This window comes from Emys orbicularis, chromosome 21, assembly GCF_028017835.1.
Source record: "Emys orbicularis isolate rEmyOrb1 chromosome 21, rEmyOrb1.hap1, whole genome shotgun sequence".
Lineage (NCBI taxonomy): Eukaryota > Metazoa > Chordata > Testudines > Emydidae > Emys > Emys orbicularis.
The window spans coordinates 2,641,487-2,665,151 of record NC_088703.1 but is presented as its reverse complement, the minus strand read 5'-3'; the positions used below and the strand labels follow the sequence as shown (position 1 = coordinate 2,665,151).

Sequence of the window (23,665 nt, the reverse complement as noted above, 5' to 3'; positions counted from 1 at the left end):
AACCCCCTAAGCCAAGGGGGAACATGGCAGAGCCCCGCCCAGTGCCACCCCCCACATCTAAGCTGTCAGCCCCGGGGTTGGGTCAATGGAAAATCTGTGAGCAAGGACTGTGGCAGAGCTGGGGAGAGAACCCAGGCGTCCTGGCTCCCAGCCCCCCCCCGCTCTAACCACTAGACCCCACTCCCCTCCCAGAGCTGGGGAGAGAACCCAGGCATCCTGGCTCCCAGCGCACCCCCGCCCCCGCTCTAACCACTAGACCCCACTCCCCTCCCAGAGCTGGGGAGAGAACCCAGGCGTCCTGGCTCCCAGCCTCCCCTGCTCTAACCACTAGACCCCACTCCCCTCCCAGAGCTGGGGAGAGAACCCAGGCATCCTGGCTCCCAGCCCCCCCCCTGCTCTAACCACTAGACCCCACTCCCTGTGGTTCTGGATGATGTACAGTTCAGGCACTAACAGTAATTACGCAGGTTCTATGTTACGGGCCTGTTTGATATTTGTCGTGATGGGTCCCGGTCAGCCCAGCATCGCTCTCGCCTTTCCTGCGGTCTGAGCAGGCTGTGGGTGTGAATTTAGTCCCCACCCCACTCTGCAGGGGCCCAGCGCCCAGCCACCACAAAGGGGATGTCACCGGGAGCTCGAAGGGAAACTGACTGGCCCAGCTCCGTGGTCACAGAACGCATGTGACACTGGACGGGGTCTCTGCTCTAGTCAAGTTGTGGGGTGAGCAACTCCAGAATAGAACCCAGGAGTCCTGGCTCCAGCCCCCACCCTGCTTTAACCACTAGTCCCCACTCCCCTCCCAGAGCCAGGGATAGGACCCAGGAGTCCGGACTCTCACCCCCTTTCGCCCTAACCCACTGTACCCCACCTCCTACCAGACTAGGAATAGGACCCAGGAGTCCTGCCTCCCAGCCCTCCCCCGCCCCAGCTTCAACCACTAGATCATCATCAATTTGGCTTTGCCATTTCCATTGGCAATGGGGATTTTCCACTGAGCTGGGTGCGGCCAGGCAGGGGGGCGACACCTCTCCTGGGCCAGTGGGCGGAGGCCGGCCGAGTGGCACGGCTGCCCCGCCTCCCACTCCAGTCCTATAAACCCCCTGCCCTCCGCTTGCTCCATTCCCTGTGCCCCGTCCTGCCCATTCGCTGCACAGAGACCCCCAACGCCCCGATGGCCTACGTCCCTGCACCTGGCTACCAGCCCATCTACAACCCGGTAAGTGTCACACACCCACACACCCGGGCATTGCGCTGAAACCCATGGCAGTTGCGCCCCTGAATAACCGTGTCGCTGCAGGTTTACACCTGGCTGGCCCCTGGATGGACGGTGGCTACCGATATCCAGCAAGACAGCCCTCCCCCTTGGCTAGCTCCAGCCGACCCCCTTGCCCCGCCCCCGTAATGCATGGCTGGGCCTCGGTGTCGCCTGGCTGTCGACGCTGGAAAGTTCCCAGGCTGACTGGCGGCGAGCAGGGGCCTGATTCTGCTCCCCCACTCAGGGAAGACACCCCTCGACTGGGACTCTTGCCAGCCCCATCTCTTGGGGGGTCAGTTACACCATGCGAAGATCCCCCAAACTGATGTGTAATTTACAGCCCGCTCCGAGATGCCGACAGAGAGCAGCTGGCAGGCACGGGCAGCCGGCATCGGTTCCTGCCCGAGATCCGATGCCGCCAAGGCAAAAACAAACAGAGGGGCTGGAGTTCATTCCGGCCACCGTGGGGATGAGGATCCTGGGGCAGATGAGCTGCAGTGGGGGGCTGGGGTGGGAACGTCTTAGACTCACCCCTGGGGAAATGCTGCTCAGCTCACCAAAAAACAGAGATTCCCGCAGCCTGCCGGCGGACGCCGTCTCCGCTCAGATCCCGTCCCCGCCAGCCAGCCGGCTTTTACCCCGGGACCTGGGGGAGCCGCTCTGGAAGGCACCTGGCTAAGCACCCAGGGGCGAGGGGGGTTAGGATGGGGCGAAGGCCAGGGGGTGCGAACCCCGCCTGATCCCCTGTGTGTTTCTGGCTCCAGCGATACCAGCCCAGCCAGAGCCCTGGACGGTCCCACCCAGCTCAATTAATGGGATCAATTAATAATTAACACCCGGTCCCTGGCGGCTCCTTTCCCCAAGATCCCAAAGGGTGGTACGGACGCCCGCTAACTAGAATCAGCCTTGGGAAAGGCAGAGGTTGCAGGCTGGGGTGTGTGTCCCCCCCCAGGTGGTTGGGGGGAGGGGAATGCTGCCAGCCAAGGAGCACCTTAAAGGGGCCGTGTCTCCCCCCAGACTCCTCCTGCAAAGCGATCAGTTTCCCCAGCCTGGTTCCCGAAGGGCTTCTGGTCAGATCCCAGCCCCAGGGGAGCAAACCAGGGAGAGGCGAGGCTGGCGGGCAGCGGGGCAATCCCCTGGCATCGCTAAAGGGGGCAGGGGGTGGGGACTGGCACCCAGCGCTGTGTGTCTACGGGGTTGGGGGTGTCACCGGTCAAATCCCCCCTCAGCATCTTCTCTCTCTCTCCCCATCTCTCAGCCCCTCCCTCATGCCGCCCCCATCGCCGGGGGGCTGCGGCCCGGGATGTCCATCTATGTCCAGGGCATGGTGCCCCATCACACCAAGAGGTAACACTTCGGGCAGCGGGGGAGGAGAGGGGGACAGCTGGGCTCATGTGGGGCACGGGGGCTGGTTAAAGAGGGATCCCTCCCCCAGTGCTGAAATGCAGCTGCCTCTGGGGTGGGGCCCGGGGGCTGGTTATACAGGGATCTCTCCCCCAGTGCTGAGATGCAGCCGTCTCTGGGGTGGAAGGTGGCAGGCGTTTAACAGCCACACAGCACAGGCGTTTGGGGCAGGCAGTACGGAGCACAGCAGAGGGGATCTCGGGAGGCAGATGGGTCCAGTTTGGCCAGGCCGCGGCATAAAGCACCGCAGGATGTTTAACGAGGGTGACGACCTTGGGCTTGTGGCTCATTAAAACAGAGAAACGGGAAGCTGCAGCCCCGGGTGCTGGGAGGGAATGTGGGGCAAAGGCCCGGAGCTCCCGGCCGAGCACGGGGAGGGACGGGGTGAAAGGAGATCTGCACCAGGGAGCGCAGCATGTACACCTGACACACCCCTGCGCCAGGGGATATGGGGGTGGGGAGTGGGCGGGGAGAGGTGTAGCACCTCCCGTGTCATGGCAACTCCAGAAAGTCACTCCCAGGCCCGATCGCTGCTCAGAGCTGCTGCGGGCTAGTTAGATCTGGCTACCGGCCCCTGGTTGGGGGCATTCGCCTCACAACACCGCCCCATTTCCTCTTTGGAGGGGGTCCCTGGACCCCCTCCCTGCTGCGACTGCCCCTCCCCCGCGGGGGGGAGGTGTGGATCCCTCCTTCACAAGAAAGCGAGCTCCTCAGCCCCCCCCCCGCTTCTGTGCCCTTGAACAAAATCCCGCTCCGCCCTCCGCAGTATAGGGCCTATGACACACAGCCCAGCAGCCCGGAGTCCACCCAGGAGGGGTCAGCGGTGCCGCTAGATGGCTAGAAACCTTCTGAATTTCCAGCTGCAATTTCCCCACTCTGGCCTTTACCCCCCCACCCCCGGCAGGTATTGATAGTGAGGGACCAGATCCCGCCCCCACCCCCCCCAACACAGCCTGGGCCTGGGCCAAACAACCCCAGCCCCCCCGCAGCTCGCTCACCCCCTGCACCCGCACCCCCACCCCAGGTTCCGTGTGAATTTCTCCTGTGGCCCAGAGAAGGGGGCCGACATCGCCCTGCACTTCAACCCCCGTTTCGACAGCGGGGACAAGATCGTCCTCAACAGCTTCCAGCAGGGCAAGTGGGCCAAGGAGGAGCACAAGCGTGACATGCCCTTCCACAAGGGGCACCACTTCGAGATGGTCTTCAACATCACCCCCGAGGGCTACCGGGTAGGTGGGATATGGGGGGGAGGGGCATGAGGGATATTGGGGGGCAGGGGGGGCAGGGGGGGCCACAAGGGATATGGGGGGGGGCTGTGGATGGCCACATTCTGAATTGGGGGCAGAGGGATAATATGCCATGCGGGGGGGAATCCCCCATCTGTGGCTGGGGAAATGTGGGGGGTGGGGAGAAACCCATGGGGAGGGTGGGCCCCACTGGATCGAGAGGGTGGGGGCAGATGGGGGGGACGATACCCCGTCTGCAATTGAATGCTCCAGGCCAGTGGGCTGGGGGCTGCTCCCCAATGGCCTGGGAAAAGGGGTGGGGGGGTGACACCTCTCTTCCCCCATCTGGGTGAGGGGCTTTGAAAGGGGGAATTGTTCCCCCCCCCAAACATCCCAACACCTGCTCTCTAACATGGGGGGCCAGAAGGCCTCAACCCCAATTTCCTGCCACCCCCCAAGTCTGGCACCCCCTGCCTGCGAGCTGGGTCCTGCCAGCAGGGGTCAGAAGGAAGCCAGAGGGGCTGGGGAGAAAAGACCCTCCCCCAGTTCCTACATCGGCAGCTGATCCCCAGAGTCTGCTTGGCAACCATCTCCCCCTGCCCGTATTGCCAGGGTGAACCCCAAGATATCAAGTCTCCCCTTCCCCACTCAGAGAGGCACTTCTGCTCCGCAAGGGTGGGGCAGGGGGGCCAGATCCTGACGCTGCCTGTCTCCCGCTCCAGATCACGGTGAACGGGGCCCCCTGCTACGAGTTCCGGCACCGCATCCCGCCCGAGCGCGTGCAGGTCGTCGACGTGGACGGGGACCTCGAGCTGCAGTCGCTCAACGTCATCGGAGGGGGCATGATGGGGGGCGGGGTGAGTGACTGGGGTGTGGGAGTGCACGAGCGGGCGGTGGAGACGTGGGACTGGGACGCTCACGCACAGCGCCGGCCCCGCAGCCAAATCGCGAGCGCATGGGTTGGTTCAGGGGAAAAGCTGAGAACTTGGATGGTAGGAGAGCTGGGGACAGAACCCAGGAGTCCTGGCTCCCAGCCCTTCCACTCTAACCACTAGACCCCCCCTCCCCTCTCAGAGCTGGGGACAGAATCCAGGAGTCCTGGCTCCCAGCCCTCCTGCTCTCATCACTAGACCCCACTCCCCTCCCCAAGCTGGGGATAGAACCCAGGAGTCCTGGCTCCCAGCCCCCCTGCTCTAACCACTAGACCCCACTCCCCTCCCAGAGCCGGGGAGAGAACCCAGGAGTCCGGGCTTGACAATATCTCTCCCCTCTCTGTGCCCAATCTCACACTTGTTTCCGTCCTGCAGGGGATGTATTACCCGCAGCCCGGGATGCTTGTAAGTACCCACGAGACCCACATGCCCGGGGCTGGGGAGATGCCAGCTCAGGGTGGGCAACTCAGGGGCACCCACTCCATTATCACAGCTACACACCACCCCACAAGCTAGCCGGGCTTCACTGGGCCCCCGCGAAGTCCCTCGCCTGCCGCAGTGTGACGAGCCCAGAGGGCATGGGGGGGGGGGGTGTCCTGCAGGGGGTCCTTCCCCCACACACACCCACAGAAGAGACACAGGGACCTTCCCTCTGTCTTAGCAGCCACTTCCCCTGGGGAGCAGAGACCCTCTAGCCAGGACCCCGGGCCCCACTCCTCCCTGGATCAGACCCACAGCCTCAGCTCGCCCAGGCTTCTCGAAGGAGAGCAATTCCAACCCTGCAACCTCAGCCCCTGTAACCCCCCTTATATGGTCTTCGTCTCTCAGGGCATGCAGCCGAATATGCCACCCACAAGCCTGCCGGTAAGTACACTGGGGCCCGGGGAGGAGATGCAGCCACCTCTGGGGCGGGGCGGTTGCTTATACAGCGATCACATCCCCCAGTCTTGAAATGCAGCCCCCTCTAGGGTGGAACGTGACAGCTGATTATATGGGGATCTCTGTCACCCAGTGCCAAGATGCAGCCGCCACTGGGGCATGGCACAGCAGCTGTTTATACAGAGATCATGTCCCCCATGACTGAAATGCAGCCACTTCTAGGATGGAAGGTGGCAGCTGATTATAGAGGGAATCCTCACCCAGCACTGAGATGCGACCACCTCTGGGGTGGTGTGCAGCTACCGTTTAACAGCTGCATTGCAGTTGTACACAGCAGTTTAAGACAGGAAGTGGAGGCGAATTCTGTATCCAACTGGAAACTGCTGGGCTAGGGGAGGATTTTAGCTAAGGAAAGGCCAGATATTTTCTGGAAAACTAGAGAGGAGCCATCAGGTGACGGCCAGTTCTGTGGGCCGGAGGGACAGAGCAGAGACACCCCCAAGGCCTTAGGGAGGGAGGTTTGGTCCATACCACGGCTGGCCAGATTAATAACTCCTGGATTTCTCTGCCCCACAGATGATGGCTGGCCCCGCTTCCTTTCACCCGGTAAGCGCAGCAGCCTTGGGGTTTGCTCTGCCCTTTTGCTCCCGCAATGAAGCCACCTTACGCTTTCTCCCGCAACTCTTCCCCCAGCCCCGGAGTGCAGCCACCTCTGGGGTGGAACGTGCCAGGTGGCCAAGAGCCACGCTGAACAAAGCTGGTAGCAGGAAGAAACCCGCCCCCCCACCGCCTCTGCCCCGTTCCCTGCAGCACAGCGCCCCCTAGTGCCACACTGGGGTCAGCACTGACTGTGTGGGGAGAGCGCCCCCTACTGAGCCCCCTCCCTGCAACACATCTGAGACGCTCCTCACCCCAGTACTGGACAAGACCGTTCTAGCCGGGGGTCTCCGTTCTCTTGCAGCAAGTCCCCTATGTGGCTAACTTCCCAGGCGGGCTGACGTCCAAGAAGACAGTGGTGGTGAAAGGATTAGTCCCGCAGGGCGCTAAGAGGTATGCAGCCATGGCACGGTCTTCAGCAGGGGAAACTGAGGCACCAGCAGGGGGGAAGTGACTTGCCCCCTCCCCCCTGGTTTCATGGTGAATCAGCATAGAGCTGGGGAGAGAACCCAGGAGTCCTGGCTCCCAGCCCCTGCCCCCGCTCTAACCACTAGACCCCACTCCCCTCCCAGAGCTGGGGAGAGAACCCAGGAGTCCCGGCTCCCAGTCCCTGCCCCCGCTCTAACCACTAGACCCCACTCCCCTCCCAGAGATGGGGAGAGAACCCACGAGTCCTGGCTCCCAGCCCCCCCTGCTCCAACCACTAGACCCCACTCCCCTCCCAGAGCTGGGGATAGAAGCCAGGAGTCCCGGCTCCCAGCCCCCCCTGCTCTAACCACCAGACCCCATTCCCCTCCCAAAGGTGGGGAGCAAACCCAGGAGTCTTGGCTCCCAGCTCCCCCGCCCCCCGCGCTCTAACCACTAGACCCTACGCCCCTCCCAGAGCTGGGGCTAGTCCTGGCTCCCAGCCCTGTGCTCCAACCCTTAGGCCATGCTTTAGCACAGACTGGGCTTCTCCCATCAAAGTGCAACGGCCCGGTGTATCTGGCTACAGGATTGTGTGTCCAGCCCTGCCCCCCTCCCCCAAAGCCACACCCCCCTCAAGAGCAGATGACCCCCACACATGCACTCCCCCCAGCCTCACTGGTTCTTTGCCTCCCCAGCTTCTGCATCAACTTCAAGATGGGCTACTCCAAGGATATCGCCCTGCACATTAACCCTCGCCTGAACGAGAAGAGCGTGATCAGGAACAGCCTCCTGAACGGGAAGTGGGGCTCGGAGGAGCGGGAGCTGCCTCACAACCCCTTCCAGCCTGGCCAGTACTTCGAGGTGAGTAAACTGCTCATCTGTGTGGCATACGCCCTATACCGCTAGCAGCTAATGGGGATTCTCCCTTAGTTCACGCCCAGGGTCTTCTGGAGCAGTGTGTGTGCGCGTGCTCATGCAGTCTGCTGCCCTCTGCTGGATGGCATAAGAACTGCAAGTCTGTGTGTCATAGCTGTATAGGAGCAAGCAGCTAATGGGTATTCTCCGTTAACTTAAGTCCTGGGGCATTTGGAAGAGGAGGGGGAGGTAGGGGTATGTGTGTGTAATAGGTACTGCTGCCCTCTGCTGGATGGAATCCGAACTGCTCATCTATGTATCATATGCCCTATACTGCTAACAGTTAATGGGGATTCTCCTTTAGCTCAAGCTCAGGGTCTTCTAGAGCACAGAGAGAGAGAGAGCGCGCGCACCCTCTGCTGGATGGCATCAGAACTGCGTGTCTGTGTGTCATAGCCCCTATACAGTTAGCAGCTAATGGGGATTCTCTGGCAGCACGGTCTCCACTAGGCCATGCTGCCTGCCTGGTCCCATAAGGGGTCAGCTCCTTTGCGGCTGTCCCAGGTGGGTCCCTATCACGGCCGCTCTCCCCCCCCCCCAGCTCTCCATCCGCTGCGGGAACGGACGTTTCAAGGTCTTTGCCAACGGGCAGCCGCTCTTCGACTACAACCACCGTTTCCGCGAGTTCCAGCGGATCGACACGCTGGAGATCAACGGCGATGTGGTCCTGTCCTACGTCCAGTTCTGAGCCCGGCCCCACCGCCCAGCGGGGGAGGGACACACAATGCTGCCCCCCGCCTCTGGCCGGCATCGCAGACCCAATAAACTACTCTGCTTCTCGCAACGATGCTGCCGTTGGCCTGCCTTCCCCTCCCCACGCCGCCCGCTGCTGGGTGGACTCGGAGCCGCTCCCCTGTGTGTCATAGAGCCCCCCCCGTTCACAGCTGCTGGGGACTCTCCTCCAGCTGGAGCTGAGTTTGAGGCCCACGCAGGGATGGTTGTGATGGCCTAGAGATGTTATAATGACCCTCTGACCCCTCCCACTCAGAGCCTGGCAAACACCACCAAATTAAGCCTCCCAGTCTCCCCCCTGACCCCTCCTCCGGTACCAGGACCCCCCCCCATGCCCCACAGCCACCCTCACCAGAAGCCCCCGACCTGCTCACTCCCTGCCCAGCTGACCTGAGCCACCCTACAGCCAAGCCCTACAAACCCCATTCCCCAGCCGGCAACCTCACTGTCCCCACAGCCCGCCCAGCCCACCTGGCTCTCCCCACTCGCCCCCGGCCTGGGCTCCACGTGCCTCCCCCGCGCTTCGCCTTTGGAACGGGTCGGGCTGCACCAAACCATCGGGGTTAGAAACAGAACGAGGGCCGCCCAGGGGAAGGGTCCCCTGCTCCCGCCCCCCATTTGAGGAGCCTGCGGCCTCCACTCACCGCCTGCTCTGCGGCGCTTCTCAGGAGCTGAGCAGACCCGTTCCCAGCCGGGGTCCGCCAACGTGCCCGTCCAACGGGGTCTCCTCCCTCCATGGGGGGGGGGGTGACGTTCTGCTCCACTGGGAGCACAGACCAAAAGTCCCCCCCAGGTTGCTGCAGCTCTGGGGCCCAACACTCAGCTCCTGGGAGCAGCAAGGGGCTGAGCTCTGGGGAGCTGCCGGCAGCTGGGCCCCATCAGCTCGTCAGGAGGCCAGGGTGGGGGCAGGGAAGGGAGCTGGGCTGGTTGTACTTGGTTCTTACCTTGGCTTGGCCCAATCACTCGGGAGCTCACTGGCACTTTCTGAGCACCGGGCAATCTGCCTGCTCAAGCCACATCCCCCCCCGCCCCCAGCAGCTGGGGCAGGATCCTCCACCTCCAGCTCGGAGCCGGGAAGGGACTTGGGCAAGGTTACACAGGGAGTCAATGGCAAAACCATCGTTAGAACCCAGGAGTCCTGGCTCCCAGCCTCCCCCATTTCTAACTACTAGACCCCTCTTCCCTCCCAGAGCTGGGATAGAACCCAGGAGTCCTGGCTCCCAGCCCCCCTGCTCTAACCACTAGATCCCGCTCCCCTCCCAGAGCTGGGCATAGAACCCAGGAGTCCTGGCTCCCAGTCCCCCTGCTCTAACCACTAGATCCCGCTCCCCTCCCAGAGCTGGGGAGAGAACCCAGGAGTCCTGGCTCCCAGTCCCCCTGCTCTAACCACTAGATCCCACTCCCCTCCCAGAGCTGGGCATAGAACCCAGGAATCCTGGCTTCCAGCCCCCCCTGCTCTAACTACTAGACCTAGGGTGACGAGACAGCAAGTGTGAAAAATTGGGACAGAGGGTGGGGGGTAATAGGTGCCTATATTAGACAAAGCCCCAAATATTGGGACTATCCCTATCAAATTGGGACATCTGGTCACCCTAACTAGACCCCACTCCCCTCCCAGAGCTGGGATAGAACCCAGGAGTCCTAGCTCCCAGCCCCACCCTGCTCTAATCACTAGACCCCACTCCCCTCCCCAAGCTGGGATAGAACCCAGGAGTTCTGGCTCCCAGCCCCCCTGCTCTAACCACTAGACCCCACTCCCCTCCCAGAGCTGGGAATAGAACCCAGGAGTCCTGGCACCCAGCCCCCCTGCTCTAACCACTAGACCCCACTCCCCTCCCCAAGCTGGGAATAGAACCCAGGAGTCCTGGCACCCAACCTTTGCCCTATTCCTTCCGCCCATGCTGCCTCTTGGGTTTTTTCATCTTAACCCTTTGCTGGCTGCTGCCCAGACACCGAGGCAGGACCAGCAGGAATCCAGAGTCTAAGCTCCATCTTGCAGCCGACGCTCACAGGCGGGAATGTAGTTCTCTTGTGGGGTTAGTAGGGCAGGGCTCGGGGCAGCCTTCAGCCCCACCACACTCTTCCCACCACCTGCCAACCCCAGTCCCCCTGGCCTGCCCCACCCAGTACCAGAACCTGCCCCATGCGCCGCCTCCCCCAGCTTCCTCCTTGCTGCCTGTTGCACCCCAGCTGCTGGAGACGGGAGGGGGTCGCACGTGTTGGGGCGCAGGCCGCTGGAGGGCGGCGGGTCAGCAAACCAACCCCCTTAACCACGTCAGTCTTGGGTCTGCCATAAACCGCCCTGCCACTGGAGCGCATCGGGCTGGCTCAAGATGGAGCTGGCATAGCGGGCTGACAAGATCTGGGCAGCTTCACCCCTTACATGCAAATTAACACTCATTAGCATATTAAATAATTGGCATGGGACCGTGCATTTCCGCTGACGGCCGGCGCGCCCTGCCTGCTGCAGGGCTGGGGCCCAGGGCTGCTGGGCTCTGCAGAGATTTATCCCCCGTGGTACCCGAGTACCCTGGGAGTCATTTTGCAGGGTGAGGGAGGGTCCCATTCATACCCACGCCCAGCCCTGAGCAACTCCGTCCAAAGGGTATCAGGAAATGTCCAGCACAAACTCCCCCCACCAGAAGCCGTCCCCAACCTCCAGCCTCGAAAATCTGGCTTGCAAGCCGCAGTCACGTCCGGGGGGCTTTTTGACCCTGCGTCCTGAGGGGCAGAAGACACTTGAGGATGTCTGGGCAGGTCCCTGAAATTCTTAGCAAAGGCCGGTTCCCAGGACTCAGCGGGCATGTGACATGATCCGAACAGCCGGCCCTCCCCGCCCCGTGCGGACGCTGAGCTCTGACGCTGCCCCTGGAAATCAGGCCCTGCGGCATGAGGGTGATTCGCCCTCTCCACAGAGCTCTGGAGGAGGTGTCCCGCCTCACCACACCAGGGGACTGAGCCAGGGATAGCCGGGGGATGAGGGTTATGACTAGAAGATCCCGAGAGGGGATTTGGTACCGGCACGTCCCGCTGGTCTAGGGAGTGGGATCTCTGCCAATCAGGCCCCGCATGTGCCATGTGAAGGAGCAGGGGACCCCCCCTGTGGGGGAGACACACACACGGCAACACCCCTGGAGCTCAGGTTGCTGGACTTGAGTGGAGAGGGTGGCCCAGGGAGATACGGCAGACAGACAGACCGAAACATCACCAGTTTCCCCAGCCTGCACTCGAGGTGAGGATGGGGGAGGTGGCCACGCCCCCAATCTGCCCCCTATGGGCCCATGGGGGGGGGGGCAGAGAATAGTCACTGCACCTGAGCGTGACTGAGAATTGGGCCCATCAGGCCTGTTAGGAGATCCCTGATTTGGGCCTCTTCACGTGTCAGCCAACACACGGGTGCCCACTAGTGCCCATTTGATAACAGACACGGCCAACGTCTCCAGGAGCGTCGCCTTTGAGCAGTTTGGTTGTTAATTAACATCTTGTCCCTTTGGATACTGACCGATCTTCCCACTCCTCTGGCCGACTGGGCCCCTCTCCACTGCTGAGTCTTCCCTTCTCCCGACTTTCTCTCTTTCCTCCACTGAAATCTCCACAGGCCGCCCCCGCCCATCACCTCCCACCGCTGCCGGTGACGGCTTGAGGAGTGTGTCTCTATTGATGTCACAAAGTTGTTATATGAAATCAACAAAATGATGAGGGGGCTGGAGCACATGACTTACGAGGAGAGGCTGAGGGAACTGGGATTGTTTAGTCTGCAGAAGAGAAGAGTGAGGGGGGATTTGATAGCTGCTTTCACCTACCTGAAGGGGGGTTCCAAAGAGGATGGAGCTGGGCTGTTCTCAGTGGTGGCAGATGACAGAACAAGGAGTAATGGTCTCAAGTTGCAGCGGGGGAGGTCTAGGTTGGATATTAGGAAACACTATTTCACTAGGAGGGTGGTGAAGCACTGGAATGGGTTACCTAGGGAGGTGGTGGAATCTCCTTCCTTAGAGGTTTTTAAGGTCAGGCTTGACAGAGTCCTGGTTGGGATGATTTAGTTGGGAATTGGTCCTGCTATGAGCAGGGGGTTGGACTAGATGACCTCCTGAGGTCCCTTCCAACCCTGATATTCTGTGATTCTATGATCATCCCCTCATGGAGTAACTTGATGTGGCTATGGACTCCACCATTTGCAGACACGGGCTGAAGCCCCTAACAGACAAGGGACAATGGAGAATCGTTAACCGTAATGACCGTACTCTGACCAAATAACGGGCATGCCAAGGAGGATGGCTAAATAAAGTCATTAAATACTTGTACAATTTATTCATGACAGAGGAATCAAGGTGAACTATTCATACAGCTATATAACCACGCCTTTCTAGAAAGAGACACGTCATGCAATTAATACATTGCTAAATAAAGCTGATCAAACAACTACACAAAAGTCACAAAGTACACTGCTCTACAGCCAAAATGCTTCTGAAATAAATGTAGTCAAACTTTACTAATTCTGGGTCACTGAGAACGAAAATGATGCTTAAAATTGTTGATTGGCTCTAGTTTTCAAGATATGCTATTGGGTCAGTATATACGACCCTTGACTTGGGAATGGCGGAGGATAAGTGAGTTATAAAGGGAAGGGATCTCAATTTAAACCAGAAATGACTAAAATACATCTTTGATTGGATCTATGAATAAATCTATGACTGGGTTTGGACAGTACTTGCTTTTTAGGCAAAACAATGAATGATGCAATCTGAAGCTGGGATTGCGTCATACATGATATGAATTGCATCATGTTCTTCCTAGAAGTCATGGATGATGCAATCATAACGAAGCTTACATCACTCTGCTGAACAAATTGCCCTATATCAGCTCTAGAAATCATACAGTGTCATGCTCTCTTATTTGTCAGTGTTTGATTTTGCAAAGGGACACATTTCAGTTTAGCCAAAGTGAGCAGAGATGCCTCGTGCTTGTGTGAACAGTGCAGATAACTTCTGCTATGTTTGTGGTGAAGTGACTTTTGCATCACAAAAGCGCAGTATAACCACTATGGTTAAGAAAGCCTATCACCTTTATTTTGGCTGCAAAATTGGAGATCAGGACAAGAGGTGGGCCCCACACATATGCTGCAACACTTGTGCAACAAATCTTCGCCAGTGGTTGAACAGGAAAAGGAAATCTATGCCTTTTGCAGTGCCAATGATTTGGAGAGAGCCAACAGATCATACCAGCAATTGTTACTTCTGCATGGTGCCTCCAGTTGGGAAAGGTGAGTCAAAGAAGAAAAAGTGGACTGTGCATTATCCAAACATTCCATCAGCTATACGCCCAGTACCCCACAGAGAAGGACTGCCGGTTCCTGATGCACCAGAATCATTCTCACTTGAGTCAGACAAGGAAGAGGAAGAGGATGAAACTTCTGGTCCTGAACCATCAATGTCACAGGACCCACATTTTCTCCCATCCTCCTCCTCTGAACCACACCTCATAACACAAGGTGAACTGAATGACCTTGTCAGAGATTTGGAACTACTCAAGAGTAAGGCAGAGCTGTTGGGCTCCAGACTACAGCAGTGGAATCTCCTGGCAGGTGATGTTAGGGTTTCCATGTTCCGTGACCGTCAAAAGGATCTTGTCCCATTCTTCTTCATGGAAGGTGATCTTGTAGCCTGCAACAACATCGGTGGTGTGATGGCAGCCCTCAACATCGTTCACGATCCAGATGAGTGGAGACTGTTCATTGATTCATCGAAGACGAGTCTTAAAGCTGTTTTACTGCATAATGGCAATGTTTTGCCATCAATTCCAGTTGGTCATGCAGTCCATATGAAGGAAACCTATGACAACATGAAACAACTTTTGAGGTGCATAAACTATGACCAACATCAGTGGCAGCTTTGTGGCGATTTGAAGGTTGTTGCTCTCTTGTTTGGTCTGCAGACTGGATACACAAAGTACTGCTGTTTTCTCTGCGAATGGGATAGTCGTGCAAGAGATTCCCACTACATCAAGAAAGATTGGCCACTCCGACAGTCATTGGAGCCTGGGAGGAAAAGTGTTCAGCATCCACCACTTGTTGAATCAAGGAAGATTTTGTTACCACCCTTACACATCAAGCTGGGTCTGATGAAGAACTTTGTCAAGGCCATTGACAAAACACAAGCAGCTTTCAAGTACCTCCGTGGAAAATTTCCAAGGTTAAGTGAAGCTAAGATAAAGGAAGGTGTCTTTGTTGGTCCTCAGATTCGTGAACTTCTTCGAGTGACCATGCACTGCGTGGCAAGGAAAAGGCGGCATGGAAAGTCTTCCAGTTAGTGGCAATAAATTTTCTTGGAAACAACAAGGCAGACAACTACAGGTTGTTGGTGGACCTCCTCAAGGCATACAAAAGCCTTGGTTGCAACATGTCGCTAAAGATACATTTTTTGCACTCTCATCTAGATTTTTTTCCACCAAACTGCGGAGCAGTGAGCGACGAGCACGGCGAGCGATTTCACCAGCACATTGCAACAATGGAGAAATGCTATCAGGGCAAATGGAGCCCATCAATGCTTGCAGACTATTGCTGGACAGTGACAAGAGATGCTCCATTTAATGAATACAAGAGACAAGCCAAGAAGCGCCGAGTAGACACTGAATAGGACTAAACTAGGTACATAATAGTTTTTTGCCTTGTTTCATAATAAATTTTATTTATATAACCCTTTTGCTGATTTTTAAAGTGTTACATAAACAGGACAGGTGAAATATTATCATGTAAAGCAACCATAAACACATGAGAAGACCTAGGTTTACAATTTATGATTAAAACTCTACTATCTACACAATATACATAGACATAAAATGTAAAAACTTAAATATCTTAGAAACAGTAGCCAATCAGTTGTTTTAATTGTCATATTTGAATTCAGCACATCAAAATACATAATAAATAGCACATTTTATCTCTGAAGCAGACGACTTCTCAAAAATTGTAGACCAGTGGTATTAGAGAGAGAGAGAGAAACTATAACGATAGAGCTAGCTCCATACTGGAGGGGACTTTTCAGAGATGATCATGGAATCATAGAATACCAGCCTTCTCCCCCACAAGCACACTGCTGACTCATATCCAGCTTCTCGTCCACTGTAATCCCCAGGTCCTTTTCTGCAGAACTGCCGCTTAGCCAGTCGGTCCCTAGTCTGTAACAGTGAATGGGATTCTTCTGTCCTAAGTGCAGGACTCTGCACTTGTCCTTGTTGAACCTCATCAGGTTTCTTTTGGACCAATCCTCCAATTTGTCTAGGTCACTCTGGACCCTATCCCTACCCTCCAGCGTATCTACCTCTTCCCCCAGTTTAGTGTCATCCATGAACTAGCTGAGGGTGCAATTCATCCCATCATCCAGATCATTAATGAAGATGTTGAACAAAACTGGCCCCAGGACCAACCCCTGGGGCACTCCGCTTGATACCGGCTGCCAACTAGACATGGAGCCGTTGATCACTACCCATTGAGCCCGACAATCTATCCAGCTTTCTATCCATGTTACAGTACATTCATCCAATCCATACTTTTTTAACTTGCTGGCAAGAATACTGTGAGAGACCGTATCAAAAGCTTTGCTAAAGTCAAGATATATCACGTCCACCACTTTCCCCATATCCACAGAGCCAGTTATCTCATCATAGAAGGCAATCAGGTTGGTCAGGCATGACTTGCCCTTGGTGAATCCATGTTGACTTTTCCTGATCACCTTCCTCTCCTCCAAGTGCTTCAAAATGGATTCCTTGAGGACCTGCTCCATGATTTTTCCAGGGACTGAGGTGAGGCTGACCGGTCTGTAGTTCCCCGGATCCTTCTTCCCTTTTTTAAAGATGGGCACTACATTAGCCTTTTTCCAGTCATCCGGGACCTCCCCCAATCGCCAGGAGTTTTCAAAGATAATGGCCAGTGGCTCTGCAATCTCAAGAAAGTTGTAAAACAGCAAGAAAGGGAAAAAAGGCTGATTCTCCACAGACTGTTACTGGCCAAATGGCAGAAATCCCCTTTGGCCCCTTGGCTGACCAGTTCTTTAACCATGGCGCTTCTTGGGAAATCAAATGTCATAAACTATTAAAATCCATCACACTTCCTGGACTCAACCGGAGCACAACATGTTAGTGATGTATCCGTTCAGACTGAATTCCCCCCTCTTTTCCTGAGTCGCTCTGAACTTTACTGAAGCGTATTAAAATGTCAAGTTGAGCTAAAACACCAATCAAAAGGCGCATGCCCGTCAATAGCTTTATCAGGCTGTTTACAAAAGCAGGGTTAGTTTCGCAGACAGCCTGGTTACTTTTTAATTCCCTCCCAGGAACCAACCTTCCTCTTTCTACATAACAACGTCACCGTTTGTCTTTAAAAAATGCTAGACAGATCCAATGCCTAACTTTGATACCAATTGCCCTTATTCCATGTGCTCAAAGTAACGTATTTCTTCAGGGCCTTTTCTATTGATTAGTAATTAGCACCTATTGGCTTTAGCTGTAAAGAGGCCTTTTAAGCTAAGCCCCGTAACACCTGTTCACAGGCTCTCATTAGTAAAGTATGAAGGTTTTGGGGGCAAGATAATAATCCCCATCATTTACAAGACAGGAGTTTTACAGTAAAAAAAAAAAACAATAAAAAGTTTCAGAAGCCAAGCTCTACTTCTGTGACTGCATGGAGGTGAGAGATTAAAACGGCCCCCTCCAGCCCTGGTATCTGAAGACACATGTCCCCCCAAGTCCCTTTCTCCTTTCCTCTAAGACGCAGCTTTAGCAAAATAATATTTCATCAGAGGATTAAAATGAAATACAAGGAGAACAGAAAGAAAGCGTTTCCGAGCTATACTGTCCCAACCATTAAAAAACAACATACAACGTTTTAACCTTGGATCTGTACCTAACATCAGGGGTTTTCTACCTTTTTGTCATTTGCAAACCCCTAACAAATTTCAAATGGAGGTGGAAATCTTAGACGCAGTCTGCAAACCTCAGGGGTCCATGGACCACGGGCTGAAACCCACTTATACCCTAGAGGCCAAGAACAGGAACTTGCAAGATTTCCTTCCCATCCGGAATTAAATACTTCTCATTTTTCCAGCAGAGAGACAGGCCTTTGTTATAACTCATGCTTAGCAAAATTTGGCCAAAACAAACACATCGTTCAGCCAGAACAAACACATAGTATGCAAATTCCCCTGTAAAACCCCCCACCCACTGCTAGCAATGCAGGGGCTATGACACACGCTCAGGCGGTGCTGAGTCCAAGCTGACAAATGCCAGCGCATGACAACGTTTTTGGTCACACCAATACAGAGATCTCTGACACAATCCCGGGGCACGGGCAGAACGTGCAGGCAAGACAACGCTTCCGGGAAGGACCAGCCCCACCTCTCCGGGGCCGGCCCAGCACCGTATATAAGGTGCTGCCTCTAACCTGGGCTCTCCATCCCCGGCACTGCGGAGGGTGGATGGTAACAGCAGCAATGGCCCTAATTCCGGACAGGCCGGTGAGTTCCTGGTTCCCTTGAGTCGCCTTTTCCTCTCCTGCTGCTGCCCCATACCCGAGATGGGAAATCAAGCGACGCGAAGAACCAGCAAGGAGCGACAGAGTGCGAGCAGGGCATCCCAGGGCAGATCTGGGACGTGCCCAGGGGCCGGGCGGCTTTCTCCCTGGACGTGCCAGGGGCTTCAGCAGCTGGGCACTGGGTGGCTGGCAAGTGGGGAATGGGAAGTGAATTGGCTCGGTAATGTGGAGCCGGGGTGGTGGCGGAGCGGTTAGATCAGAGGGTGTCACAGCCGGAGCAGCTGCACTGGGGTTTGGGATTAGCACAGAGTAGTTTTGTGTCTGGTTATACATGTAGAGACACGTAGGCCTGCAGACAGAGGCAGCCACTTATGGACACCGCCTTTTCCAACACCCAGAGGGGCACGTGCACATACAGACCCACACACACACTACACACACACACACTCACACACACACACCACAATCTCCTCCACACACAGACCCCCACACACAATCCTTTACACACACACAGACCCCCCCACACACAATCCTTTACACACACACAGAGACCCCCCACACACAGACCCCCCACACACAATCCTTTACACACACACACAGACCCCCCCACACACAGTCCACACACACACACAATCCTTTACACATACACACACACACACACACAAAATCCCTGCCCCACACACCGACACCCCCCCACAGTCCCCTACACACACACACAGACCCCCCCCCACAATCCTCTACACACACACACACACAGAGCTCCCCCCAATCCTCCCCCACACACAGAACCATCTCCTCACACACATACCCACAGAAGCTCCCCTAGAAAATGATCTGACGGCCCCAAACGCAGGCTCCTTCAGTTCAACCCAAGGGGTTGCTCCTTCTGCAGAGTGCGTTCCTGGAACTGGTGCTAGGCAGTGCCCGGATGGGGCGAGGCTGGGGGTCTCTCCCCGGGGGCTATCCCTGGGGAGGGTGTGCAGCGTGCAGCCGGCTGGACGAGAGTGGCTGTGATGGGGGGACAGCACCCCTCTGCCCCGGGAGACGGGCCGGTCCAAAGAGAGAGAGAAGGAGGGGACACGAGGAGGGATGGCTGCACATCCCCAGCTCTCTCTCCCCAGGGGCCTGGTCCCTCCCGGCCCGGGCGTGGCACTCACCCAGCAGTTTCTGTCTCTCAGACCGTCCCGTACAGCACTGCCATCCCGGGAGGACTCCGTCCACACACGTGGGTGAAGATGACAGGCACGGTGCCGGAGACGAGCGCAGGGTGAGTGACCAGCACGTCCGTACACGGGGCTTCCCCTTCGTTCCCGGGTAGGGCGAGGGGATGCCCCCGCAAGGCAGCGAGACGCCCTCAGCCCTCCGCTGCAGTGTGAGCTCCCTATCTGTGCACCCCCGCCCGCCCCACCGTGCATGCCCCAGAGACAGCACCTCTCCCCACACTCGGGCTAGATCACCCCACCCAGAGCAGATGGGAGCAACCTGGCTGGAAGGAGAGGCGCCCCGGGTTTCCCTTCCTGGCGCTCGTCCCCAGCTCAGTCTCCAGCCACCGGGCTCTTTGCAAAACCAAGGTGCGCCAGGGCCAGGGTTGGTCACAGCTGCTCAGGTCACGGGGCCCTACAAGCAGGCGAGAGGATCCCTAATGCCCGACCCTGGGCCGGGAGCGCGGTCCCTGAAGCTGGCTCCAGGCTCAGCCAGTGCCGTCTCCACTCCAGCTTCCGGGTAACGTTCCTCTACGGTCAGTACGAAGGGGCCAACGTGGCCTTGCTCTTCAACCCCCGCTTTGAGGGCGCCCCCCACATCGTCTTCAACAGCTTGGTGGAGAGAAAGTGGGGCCAGGAGGAGCGGGAGGAAAACAGCCCCCTCCGCAAAGGGAAGAGCTTCACGCTGACGTTCACCACCACCGCCAAGGCGTACGAGGTAGGTAGGGCTTGGGGAGGGGACGCCCCTTCTCTATCAGGACACTGGGGGACGCCCTACTTCGGCCATCGGGAGGGGCCGGACTGCGTCCAGCTGGATCAGAGAAAGCTGCAACGTCACAACCCGGGGTTCGTCCATGCGGGGCGTAGTGCAGTGAACTGTCCCCTTATGGTAGGCAAAGCTCCCGGCTCATTGGACCGAACCTTCCCCGCCTGCATTGCACCCAGGGGGAGCGTGGGCTCAGTGGGACGTGAGCCACGCTCCTCTCGTTGCTGGACCCTCTGGGGAACTGGCCCCAGTTTGCAAACGTCCAACGAGCCCCAGATGTAGGCCCCGGCCCAGCCCCTGCTGCCCTGGAAGGACGTCCCAGTTAGGGTGACCAGATGTCCCGATTTTATAGGGACAGTCCTATTACCCACCCACCCCCTGTCCCGATTTTTCACACTTGCTGTCTGGTCACCCTAGTCCCAGTCCAGTGGGCTGGGGCCTCTGCCCGCTCGTCTGACGCTGCCCGTTCCCTTCCAGGTGACAGTGAACGAGCGTCATCACTACGCGTTCCGGCACCGCCTCCCGCCGGAGCACGTGCGCTTCCTGGAGGTGCACGGCGACGTGAAGCTGGAGGCCATCAGCTGGGAAGGGGGCGGCAGTTACTGGAACCGCCTCACAGCGGTGCCCGGTTGGGGAGCCTCCCGCATGTATTAGACAGCGCAGCCTTTGGTCCCGGCACCGCCCCCACGGACCCGCCCTCAAGAAGGCGGCGAACACCGAGGTCGCTGAGCTGGACAATGTGCAGGAAGCCACCGTGGTGAGGGTCTGATCTCCGCAGTCCCTGAGCCCCATGTGTGGGTTGATTCTCACCGCCCGCGGGAGAAGGAGGGACTGTGCTCCACGCTGTACAGAGCGGGGAGATTATCAACAGCACACATAGGAGTCAGCTGCTCAGTGACTTTCACTAGGCGCCATCGGAAAACCTTCCCGGGGTAAACAGCAGCCACATCTTCCCAGGCTTAGCACCCTGCTGGAGGTCAGATTCCCCACACAGCCCAGCTCCCGCGTAGGCCTCTAAGTCAGGCAGAGATTTGGTGCCAAAGCCGCTGGAGAGTCTGGCAGGGTTGCCATGGGAGCTTGGAAGTCCGGCCTCGCTTCTGGGTGCTGAGTCGGGCTCTTGTGAAGGTTTGGCCCTACATGACTTGCCCGAGGCCATCCGGGAAGCTTTGAGCAGAGCTGGGATTGAACTCACGGTCTCTAGCAGCCTCAGCGTGAGCATCGCTGGGTGTATCAGTGACTAAGGTGGTCCCTTGGAGGTGCAGGGGCGTTACCTTGGGTTGTAGCCCACGAAAGCTTATGCTCTAATAAATTTGTTAGTCTCTAAGGTGCCACAAGTACTCCTGTTATTTTTGCGGATACAGACTAACACGGCTGCTACTCTGAAACCTGTAATTAAAAACTCTGCACACAATAATTTGAAAATTCTGCATATTTTATTTGTCAGAATAACACAATATGATCATGCCAGTTGCAATTAGTTTGGTAATTTATTTCAAAGTAGCTGTCAGCAAGCGTGTCTGTAACTATACTGAGCAGGAAAAAAAAGATTCTGGTAATATTCTTTGACAGCTGGATTCCTGACTAGGCAGATTAAAACAGAACGTTGAGTAAGTCATTTCCTCCACCTGTCAGAAGCAGCGCAAAGGCTTGGGAGAGTCGGGGTAATGGAGGAGCTGAGGGGGAGGGAAGGAGCCTGGGAGTGAACCTGGAGGGTGTTGGTGTGGGTGGGAGAAGGTGGTTTTTTGGGGTGGGGGGGTTAGGGTGTTGGGAAGCCTCCCCCATGCAGACCCTGGCTGACCCCAAGCCTCTCCCATTCAGTCAGACACGTCGGCCCCTGTCCCCGCACCCCCATCCCCATGTGTCCCTGCAGCCTCCCTCCCCCATCCCCAGGCTCAATGCTGTCACCTCACTAGCTCCTGAGCCCATGCCCCAGTCTGTCCCCCCACTAGCCATTCTGAGCCCCAGTCTGTGACCCCCAGCAGCCCTGGGTGCCCCATTCTGTCCCAGCCTGGCTCCGCGGGCCGGTGCTGGGATGAACTGCTGCTCCTGGGGGAATTCTGCAGCGCCAGGAACACACAGAATTCCCCCCGCCCTCTGCATGAAATACATGCTGGCCAAGAAAAACAACAAGGAGTCCGGCGGCACCTTAAAGACTAACCGATTTTGGGGGGCGTAAGCTTTCGTGGGTCAAACCCCCACTTCTTCAGTGGTTCAGTGGTTCCGCCTCCTGCCCACCAGAGGCCGCTGTGGGGCCAGAACAGCTGGCTGCGTTCATGCTGCTGGGTATTCTGGCACCACAGCGGCCTCTGGTGGGCAAAAGGCGGAACTGCAGCACTTCTTGGGCAGAATGTATTTGATACAGGAAAAATCAAAATCCGCAGATGCCCAGAATTCCCCCAGGAGTAATAACATCCAGTGGATTAAAAGCCAGGGCAGGCACTAGGGGGTAGCAAGCAAGGGAACTGCTTGGGGCTCCATGCCCCAGGAGTAGGGTGACCAGATGTCCTGATTTTATAGGGACAGTCCTGATATGTGGGGCTTTTTCTTGTACAAGTGGCTATTACCCCCCACCTCCTGTCCCGGTTTTTCACACTTGCTATCTGGTCACTCTGCCTAGGAGGCCCTGCAAAATTAAGTTGCTCAGGTTTCAGCCCCGGGCCTGTAATGCCAGCCCTGCTCTCTGCTTTATTTTGATGGACCCACTGAAACCTGCTCGCAGCCCTCCAGGGGCCCCTGGGCCCCTGGTGGAGAACAGGGACCGTGGAAAAACCTCCATGGACAGCCATCAGTAACTCGCCTGGATCCAATAATAAACTTCTGCCCTGCTGAATCCAGGCACTGACAGCGTCTTGTCTCTGAGAGCAATCATTTACTCCATGTCATTGAGGCAGGAAGGAATCCCATTCGATTTTAATTTTGTCCAAGCTCCCACAGGGCTGGGTTGTTCTCTGCAGCCCAAACTTTCAAACTAAAGTCCAGCTTTGCCCCAGGAATCCACTTTTCAAAAGCAACTAAGTGACACCGGAGCCCACGACTAGATTCAAAGATTTGTCAAGATAGGAGCTGTTAGTGTGTCCATTGTAATCTCAACCCCGGGGTCACAATGTGAACTTGTCGCATGACATGGTCTGCCACAGGACCAGCGCAAAGTGGAGAGCAGCTGTGATAAAAGCTCATGATTACTATGATTCTTAGTACAGCAAGTGTAAGTGCAAACTAGAGTAGTGCAGTAGTCAAAGCAAGCTATTTTCACAAATAATCAGTGCTGACAGGGGAGCTCCTACGGTGCCGTCCCTGCTCTTCGCTCTGATTCTGTGCCGTAGGGCTGGACTGGTGTGTGTTCTGTGCGTCAGGCCTCGCTCCGGTAGCCTGATTTAGGGTGTACTGATAATATTAATTTGCAGCACAGCAGGGCGCGGTGCACATCAGAGAAGCTTTGAAAACTAGTTTTGTGACTGGCCAGGCTACGGTGTGAAACTTCTGTTTGTTTCTCCTTGATGAAATCTCCGCCCCCCCACCCACCCGGTTAACTCTACTTCCCTGTAAACCAACCACCCCACCCTCCCCTACCCTCCCCTCTTCAAGCACCACTTGCAGAGGCAATAAAGTCATTGTTACTTCACATTCATGCATTCTTTATTAATTCAGCACACAACTAGGGGGATAATTGCAAAGGTAGCCCGGGATGGGTGGGGGAGGAGGGAAGGAAAAGGACACACTGCAGTTTAAAACTTTAAAACTCTAACACTTATTGCTCGGGAAATCA

The 23,665-nt window shown here is 56.6% G+C and overlaps 2 protein-coding genes across 2 annotated transcripts; both read left to right on the top strand.

Moving 5' to 3' along the window:
• The first annotated feature begins 1,171 nt into the window (after nucleotides 1-1,171).
• On the top strand, nucleotides 1,172-8,364 carry LOC135893182 (galectin-4-like). The gene is made up of 10 exons (XM_065420980.1): nucleotides 1,172-1,216; nucleotides 2,514-2,602; nucleotides 3,684-3,888; nucleotides 4,608-4,742; nucleotides 5,193-5,222; nucleotides 5,646-5,681; nucleotides 6,273-6,302; nucleotides 6,658-6,746; nucleotides 7,457-7,622; nucleotides 8,218-8,364. The coding sequence occupies exons 1-10, from the start codon at nucleotides 1,172-1,174 to the stop codon at nucleotides 8,362-8,364; spliced, it is 972 nt and encodes a 323-aa protein (XP_065277052.1).
• A 10,802-nt stretch (nucleotides 8,365-19,166) lies between these two features.
• Nucleotides 19,167-20,553, top strand: LGALS7 (galectin 7). The gene is made up of 3 exons (XM_065421088.1): nucleotides 19,167-19,198; nucleotides 19,647-19,851; nucleotides 20,377-20,553. The coding sequence occupies exons 1-3, from the start codon at nucleotides 19,167-19,169 to the stop codon at nucleotides 20,551-20,553; spliced, it is 414 nt and encodes a 137-aa protein (XP_065277160.1).
• Nucleotides 20,554-23,665: the final 3,112 nt, after the last annotated feature.

What these genes read in the sequence shown, in the direction of transcription:
- LOC135893182 (XM_065420980.1), top strand. Translation starts at nt 1,172, where the DNA reads ATGGCCTACGTCCCTGCACCTGGCTACCAGCCCATCTACAACCCG. An exon ending in ACCAGCCCATCTACAACCCG is followed by an intron (nt 1,217 to 2,513) that starts GTAAGTGTCACA and finishes CCCATCTCTCAG; the next exon opens with CCCCTCCCTCATGCCGCCCC. An exon ending in GCCCCGCTTCCTTTCACCCG is followed by an intron (nt 6,303 to 6,657) that starts GTAAGCGCAGCA and finishes GTTCTCTTGCAG; the next exon opens with CAAGTCCCCTATGTGGCTAA.
- LGALS7 (XM_065421088.1), top strand. Translation starts at nt 19,167, where the DNA reads ATGACAGGCACGGTGCCGGAGACGAGCGCAGG. An exon ending in GTGCCGGAGACGAGCGCAGG is followed by an intron (nt 19,199 to 19,646) that starts GTGAGTGACCAG and finishes TCTCCACTCCAG; the next exon opens with CTTCCGGGTAACGTTCCTCT. An exon ending in CCACCGCCAAGGCGTACGAG is followed by an intron (nt 19,852 to 20,376) that starts GTAGGTAGGGCT and finishes GTTCCCTTCCAG; the next exon opens with GTGACAGTGAACGAGCGTCA.